The following is an 8,229-nucleotide window of genomic DNA, read 5'->3' on the forward strand; positions in this document are numbered from 1 at the left end:
CCATCCCAACTTTGAATTTTTCCTGCCTGCCCAGAAGTTTAAGATAAGCTTTATAAGCACCCTGCTCTGGCTGTCCCTGCTTGAGCAAGGCATGCACTGCATGGATCCAGAGGTCCATTCCAACCTCAACCATTCTGTGGAATTACAGTTTCCAAGTCTTCTATGCAGCAAAAAATCTCAGGCAACTCAACACAAGTAGGAGCACATGTCAAAGAAGTGAGAAATTCTCTCTTTATGAAGGCTGCGCCACCCATTTTGCTTTGGTTCCTCTGAATGTCTTCTTTTCATCTCCTAATGTAAGGTTTATGGTCACGTTATGTAGCAGTTAGAACACGCGGTTTTGGTTATTCTTTTTGTACACACATTTCAAAACAGCCTGCTGTGAGAACCTCAGTTAGGTAATTTCCTTAGTGTTGGCTCTGCAAACTAAGAGGAAGAACATGAAATTCTCACAGGAAAGTGTCCGACGGTGACAGCAAAAAGACCACTCTTGTCCTTCCCTCCCTCGAAGCAGCAGCAGCAGGGATGTCTCCAGTGGTTCTTATGGCTGCACCAGGAGGTGTGCCACGTTGTGCCACCGACTGTATAACATTGGGAAATATCCCTGGGCTGTGAGACTGGAGGGGGAACAAATAGCTGTTGCATAAATAGAGCTTTCCTAATAGATGTTATAAGTACTTATAAGTACAGTCAGTTGAGCTATGTCGAGATGATGTGATGCATAGGGAAAGGCTGTTAAACCCATGTCTGGTTTCGGCAGTGCTGTGCGTTTAGGGGATTTGTACTCTTGCTGAAAGATCACCCAGTCCCAAACTGGTTATCTCATCTACTTGAGTCAAGGTGCAGCTGCTAATTCCTTTTTGTCTCCTCTGGTCACTGTATGAAGGTACCAGAGACTCTTTCCCCTCTGTTGACCTTGAGATAGCACCTGTGCAAACATTTCTGAATTAATCAGACATCATGCACACTGCTAAGCTGTATATTTGGAAATGTTGGGAGTAACCGTCATTATTCCAAGACGAGAAGATGGGTTATGTCAGTATCGGACAAGCAAGAGGAGTAAATTGTGAAGTATGCAATGAAATTTCACTGGAGTGGAAGGACTGGAGGAGTTGAACAAGGCTGCACTGTGTGATTGATTTCCCCCAGCCGAGCAAAATGACATAGAATTTTAATTTCTTAGAAATTAAATCTGGCTATACCTGCTGAAAGTTTCATTATAATGACAGGACACTGGAAGTTTCAGGGTATTTTAGATACTGGAACATTTGCTGGTCTTAATATCACTTGAGAATAATTTTAGACCAAAGTGGAAGAGTGAAGAGGTGAGGTCAGTGTAAAGCAGCACTTCGGGGAGAGCCACCACTACTGATGGACATGGCCATGTGATGCAAGACGGAGTCATTTCTCTGCTAGAAGCATCCTGCAGGGCAGGAAGGTCACAGTCAGCACCCAACTTCAAGCAGTCCCTCCTACAATGTTTCTGACAGGTCCCCCAGGCCCTCCTGAGGACGTGACGATCGATGAGATCACCGACACCACGGCCCAGCTGTCCTGGAGGCCCGGAGCAGACAACCACAGCCCCATCACCATGTACGTGGTGCAGGCCCGGACGCCCTTCTCGGTGGGCTGGCAGGCTGTGAGCACAGGTAAGGGCTGCGCCGACCCACCGAGCTGTGCTGCTGGAGAAGGAGCCTGTTGGGAACTGCTGAGCCACGGTTCTGCTCTCAGTGTGGTTTCACTGGCTGTAGGACACTGCTCTTCTTAACTGGTTTGAAGTCTGGCAACTCGAAGATTTAGGTTCCAGTCAATGCTGTTACTCATCCATTTTTCTCATGAATGTTTAAGGGAAAACAGAATGAATTCCTATCTTTTGTTGCCACGCTGGAGATATACAGCAGTAATTGTGGTCTATAAAGACATCCCTCAGGGACAGCCTGTGTCATCTGGCCTATCTTTAAGTAGAATTATTTTCCTGATAGTGGGAAAAATCCCGTGATGTAATTGCTCATTCCACCAGAGGTTAATTCCATTCCAGTAACCATTAAAAAGAGGAACAGTGCAGTCTGAAAGGAGAAAAAGAACAACTTGTAAACTCGTTGTCTTGACACCTTGTTTTCAGAAAGGGGCAATTCAAGAGAAACTTTTTAATAGCGGGAATTTGTGCTGAAAGCACGGTGTTTTAATGCTCTGACTTTAGCAATTAATAAAACATTAAAAACGAGAAAACATTTGACAATCCTCATTTACGTTGCATCTGTGTTAATCCCTCACTGCTAAGGGTATTCAAACGGGCTTTTCTCAGCCCTTTTTAATACTTCTCGTGGTTTTATCTGCACCCCTGACCCATGTCTGCCTCCAGTTCCAGAGGTGATCGACGGCAGGACATTCACAGCCACTGTGGTGGGCCTCAACCCTTGGGTCGAGTATGAGTTTCGAGTCGTGGCTGCCAACCTGATTGGGATAGGGGAGCCAAGCAGACCTTCAGAGAACAGAAGAACCGAAGAAGCTCGTAAGTAGCAGCAAGCAGCTGAGTTCAGTCTTGTCCCCTAAGTGCTCAAATAGAGGACGTGTTCCAAGTCTTGAGAGCTGTAATGCTCCTGGGTGCTGTCCCTGTCGCTTGGTCTGGCTGAAAAGGGCAGGCAGGTAGGCTCAGGGTGGTGGTACGGAGATCCGTGTCTGTCATGGGAAACGTGCCTCCTCTGCTCCATGTTAGGCTGTAAAGGAACAGGTTGTGAAACAGGAAAATATGTAAAAATCCTTTTTATGGAAGATTAATGTTTAAACTAAACAATTAGAGGCTGAATACACAAGTTAATTGACATACTTTTCATATACTATTATTGACATACTTTTAATGTGTTGTTTGCGGTGGCAAATTAGTCATTTGCTAATGTTTCCAATACCCAGCAGAGGAAGGCCAGCAGAGTCCTGTAGCTGGTTCATTTCAACACACTCCTCTGGTTTCAAAATCCCCACGTGCATTTTCAGTGCTATCTGCAGTTCTGCATCTTCTTTTTTTTTTTTATTTTCTAAGTTCCTGAAGTCACCCCAGCCAATGTCAGCGGAGGCGGTGGGAGCAAGTCAGAGCTGGTCATTACATGGGAGGTGAGTGGAGTCCAAACCAAGAGGAAAATGAATACAGTGCTGCGAACCAACAGTGACTTCTGCACCTCAGCCCTTACTCTGGTGCAGTGTTATGTGACAGCAAATGGTTAAGAGTTAGCACAATGCACTTCATGCTGACTTTACTGCTGCTAATGAAAGCCAGCAAGAGGAGATGCAGCGATGAAGAATGTTTAATATTCCTTGAGGCAGCCAGGGCTAGAACTTTAGTCATTTGTCTGCTCGTATTTTCATGTTATGATGTGATGCAGCTGGCGTATTTTTCCTAATAATGAACTTCACTAGACATGCTAACGCTTCCACTTAGCACTATTCCTGACCAAGCTGGCAGAATGAATCACCAGAGATATTTTTAAGGTTATTAAAAAACTATAAATGGGTTTTTCTCCTTACCACACAGCTCAGTGTGCTAAATTTCCTCCTCCATTGGACTAATTAGTTTCGCCGCATCTCCTACAGATACTCCAATATGTTTCAAAAACACAAGAACATCAGCCGTGACTTTGGCTCATAATTTGCACAAAATATAATTTGTATTTCAACACAACAGTCAGTTTATTCTTATAAACATCCAGAGACCATCTTTCTAACGGCCTGGTATTTTATTTTTTTGAGCCTTGGGTCACCCAAAGTAATCCCTTGACATACAGGACAGTGGCCCATCGTAACAGAATATTGTCATACATTGAAACTTTGGGTACCCAGAGGCCCTTTTGGGCTTCCAGCTGCTAACCCTCGACTTAGGAAGGACCAAGAAGCAACAGAGAAATAAATGTGATTGCTCAACTTGCCACCTCTCCATGCTTTGCCTGCCCACAGACCGTGCCTGAGGAGCTGCAGAACGGAGGTGGCTTTGGCTACGTGGTAGCCTTCCGCCCCTTTGGCACCATCAGCTGGATGCAGACCGTCGTGGCCTCCCCAGATGCCTCCAGATACGTCTTCCGCAATGAGAGCCTGCCGCCCTTCTCACCCTACGAAGTGAAAGTGGGGGTGTACAACAACAAGGGGGAAGGCTCCTTCAGCCCCGTGACGGTCGTGTACTCAGCAGAGGAAGGTAGTGTGAGGAGCCCATCCCCTCCTCCTCGCCTTGCCGTCATCCGTGGATCAGAGAGGGTTCAGCATCCGCAGCGACATCCTTTGATACCTAATCCTTGCTCTGATTTATAATAAATGGCACACCGTGATTAATTCTTTTGATAGTCATTAAAATAACATTAATCATAATGAAATCTTTTGATATTAATGGAAAAGCAATATGTAATCTGGAAAGAATTCAGCTGAGATTTAGTATGAATTAATGTCCACTGATTAGAAAATGTTCCCTCTTGTCCTAATTACTGTACATGGTATCCTAGGTTGAGCTTAGTAATGACATTTATTATTTCTCTTGCAGAGGGGAAGTGCAGTCTAGCACAGGCCTGACAGGGCTTTGTTTTGAAAAGGGAAAGTTTGTTTTTGTCACATGCCTCTTTTCACATGCAATAATGAAATTCCCTTGAAGTTAGTGACTAATTAAACATAGAATTGAAAACTCTGATTTTATTTTTAACTCGTCTACCCAGAGCCGACCAGAGCTCCGATCACAGTTCTCGCCAGAAGCCTTTCTGCCACAGACATTGAAATTTCTTGGGCTCCTCCTCGAGAGAATCAGCACAAAGGAAGGATACAGGGCTATGAGGTAAGGCAGGGAGCCGCGGCGTGGTTCCAGGGCTGTGTGCTGAGCAGGCTGGGGCAGCACTGCTCCTGCTGCCTGGTCCTGCTGAGCAAGGCCTTGCTCTTGTTCCTTCAGCATGCAGATGTTCCTTTACTTCCGAGGTAAAAGGTGACGCATCTGTCTGTGAGTAGCTGGCTGAAATGTAGATCAGAGCTTGCTGTGGGCAGCCAGTGTGTGCTGATGACCAGAGAGCTGCTCTGATGTCAGTGTGCTTCTTTGGGAAAGTCCATAGATTGGGTCATTTCCTCCATCTCAGACTAAAGCAGTGGTCAGAAGTATCAGCCTTGAGTTTAAGGACAGAAGGTAGCTAATCCCTGCCGTCTCCCCCGAGGTGGAAAAAAACAGCAAGACTTACCCAGATGAGACAGAGAGAATTTCTTTGGGCAGAAGTGTCATAGTTAGAGCTAGGAACCGCCAGGGTGCTGCCTACCTGTAGCTGGGGTTGAAGTGCTCACTTTTTCTTGCAGGTCAGGTGTTGGAGACACGATGAAAAGGAAGAGACCGCGAGAAAGATCAGGACAGTTGGTAACCAAACATCTGCCAAAGTCACCAACTTGCAGGGCAATGCGCTCTATCACCTGGCAGTCAAGGCCTACAACACTGCTGGCACTGGTCCGTCCAGTGCCATGGTCAATGTGACAACAAAAAAGCCACGTGAGTGCTCAGGGCAGTGGGCAGTGCTCTGCCTCAGCTCCTCGGGTTTTAACTGAGCCTAAGGAACTGGGAGATAGTTCTTTGCAGTTTTCTTTGTGCAGAAGGATTATCCATTTTTTGGTATGGCTCTTCTTCCTTTTAAGTAGGCAGAGCGTGCAAAATTCAAATCACAACTGTGCAGGAACGTTAAGTATTTATCTTGTTGTTCAAGAGAGTTTTTTTTTCTGGTCTTGGGCATGTTGAGCACCTGAGTGCATGCTTTTTCAGCCAGAGGACAGTGTAGTGTCACACCTGCTGTGACCTGAGGGACACAGATCAGCTTATGAGCTGGGTTGGGACAAGCTGGGAGGGTACGGGGAGGGATGTGACTGCAGATGGCACTTCTCAGTCACAGAACACTTTCTCTGTTTTGCCATAGCACCAAGTCAGCCCCCTGGGAACATCATATGGAACTCATCAGACTCCAAGATCATACTGAACTGGGACCAAGTGAAAGCACTGGATAATGAGTCAGAAGTGCGGGGCTACAAAGTGAGTGCCAGCACAGGCAGTGGGACCATGACCATGCACAGCCTCCATTGGGGCCTATAGGGAGCCCTGATGGAACCTTGGCTGTCCCCACATTCTTGCACTGGGCTTTAGTGGAAATGTTCATTATCTCGTATTGAGTTTGGGGTTTACAGTAGGAACTTGGGTGGAAACCTTCCAGAGGCTGTAGCCAGCTCCTTAATTGCAGATAAATAAAATGCTTTTTTAATAGCTCTATTTTCTTCGGAAAGCAAAGCCAAAAGAAAAGAAAGAGAATCCTCATTAGTAGCAGTTTTAATAGGGTTTAATTTAACCAGAGAGAAATTTTGGGAAGATTTCAGCTCCATCACCTTCCGCAAGGGTTTAATTTGGCCCAAAAAAGACATCAGTGAGCGAATGCCAGCCAGTGCCTCCAGGGCCAGGCTATGTGAGCATTTCCACCAGAGCTGGAAGCGATGAAGGACCTGGGCACACTTTGTGTTCTGTTCACTGCCCACAGTTTGGGGGCATCAGACTCATGCGCTTGTGCCAGCTCTCATGTCTGCCCTCCCTTCTAAGTATCTTTGGTGCACTCTATTGAATAATCAAAAGTAAGGGATTTCTCGGGGCTTTCAGTCAGAAACTCCAGATGAATCCCAGCAGTTGAGACCATCTCATTCCTACATATTTTTGGTCTGAAATGCAAATAAAGAAGTCAGTTGAAATAGATAAAAGTCTTTCATCACCCTTGAAAAAGCAGAATCTATCTCACAGGTTTCTAAAAATTCCTTTTGTAACTATGGTTAGGATAACAGTCACATTCCTTCCTGGCTCACAGCAAAACACTGCGTAGCTTTTTATTTTTTTCTGGAAATCTTCTGAATTATACCACAATTTATGATGCTAAGTAATAGAACTTCCAGTTCTTAGAAGGTGAATTTAGAAAGTAGTTTACCTGGGGAGACCAGTAGTGGCTGCTGGGGTCAGGATGATAGCACCTTGGCGACCACACTGTGTGTTTGGGTGTCACTGGGTGCATTTGGGGTACTCGAGGTGTGGGAAGAGCAGCAGTCAGACCAGACACTCCTACAGCAATGAGTGCTTCTGCTGTTTATGAGCGCTTCCTCATCGCTCTCCCACAGGTTCTGTACAGGTGGAACAGGCAGAGCAGCGCATCAGTGATTGAAACCAACAGGACCTCTGTGGAACTCTCCCTGCCCTTTGACGAGGACTACATCATCGAGATAAAGCCCTTCAGCGACGGGGGCGACGGCAGCAGCAGTGAGCAGATCCGGATCCCAAAGATCTCAAGTAAGGCTGGGGAACAGGTGCCCCTCTGCTCTGTGGCAGCCCAGGAGTAGCCAGCGGGACTTGGGCAATGGGCATCATGCTCTGGGGGGGGCTGAAATTTCAGCATCCAGCACCAGCTCAGGTCAGGGCCCTGGCTCCAGTCTGAGCCAAGTTTAAACTATGAGGAAACGCTGTCATAAGTGCTTACGGTTGTGTTTAAGATTTCTGCACACTTTCTGCTCTCCTACTTCCATACTCATATATACTGAATATATTGTTTCACTGCAATTCACTATAACAAAATATAAAATGCAGTGTTCAGAGACTTTTAAATTTATAAGGCTACTATATGGCAATATTCCATTCTGTGTTGGATGCATAAATATTTATTTAGGGAAATGAGGTTGTGCAGAAGAACAAACAGAAAAGAGAGTATTTTATTACTTGACATTGCTTTTGCAAAATCTCCATGTCCCATCTTCCATTAATAATATCGCCGTTTATAAGCTGCATTAAATCAGCTGCCTCTGCAATGCAGGAATGTGGCATTAAAATTACAGCGATGTGAAAACCCATGGATGAGATCAGAATTATCTCCCCCTGGTTGTGTGCTGTGGCCATACAAACCCTGCAGAGGGATTTCATCAGCAGACAAAGCAGAGCAGGAGCGCACGCCAGTTCCTATTTGGCTCCATGCAGGAGCATCCCTGTAGGATGCTTTAGGATCGTCCTTTAGGATGTGGGTTGGGCCAGACCGGTGCCGTAAATAACAGCTTGAAAGTAGCATAATTATAAAAGAAACGTGGGAGAAGTCTCAGCATAACAGCAGTGGGGATTTCAGTGGGCAGGAGGGGGTGGTGATGGGGCATGGGGACTGGGCAGGGCTGTGGGCTGAGGGTTTGCAGTGCTCTCCTGATCTCCCCTCTCTCTTTGCTCAG

The 8,229-nt window shown here is 46.0% G+C and overlaps 1 protein-coding gene across 3 annotated transcripts in view; it reads left to right on the forward strand.

Moving 5' to 3' along the window:
* Positions 1–8,229, forward strand: part of LOC100541983 (contactin-4) — a 249,894-nt gene that overhangs the window by 239,973 nt on the left and 1,692 nt on the right. For all 3 annotated transcript variants that reach the window (XM_085235518.1, XM_085235519.1, XM_085235517.1), the window contains exons 16-23: positions 1,491–1,649; positions 2,363–2,512; positions 3,038–3,108; positions 3,946–4,180; positions 4,689–4,804; positions 5,308–5,494; positions 5,913–6,025; positions 7,144–7,312. In XM_085235518.1, coding sequence (XP_085091644.1) covers positions 1,491–1,649; positions 2,363–2,512; positions 3,038–3,108; positions 3,946–4,180; positions 4,689–4,804; positions 5,308–5,494; positions 5,913–6,025; positions 7,144–7,312 — 1,200 coding nt within the window. The remainder of the gene's footprint in view (positions 1–1,490; positions 1,650–2,362; positions 2,513–3,037; positions 3,109–3,945; positions 4,181–4,688; positions 4,805–5,307; positions 5,495–5,912; positions 6,026–7,143; positions 7,313–8,229) is intronic.

Source organism: Meleagris gallopavo, chromosome 14, assembly GCF_905368555.1.
Source record: "Meleagris gallopavo chromosome 14, MGAL_WU_HG_1.1, whole genome shotgun sequence".
Taxonomy (NCBI): domain Eukaryota; kingdom Metazoa; phylum Chordata; class Aves; order Galliformes; family Phasianidae; genus Meleagris; species Meleagris gallopavo.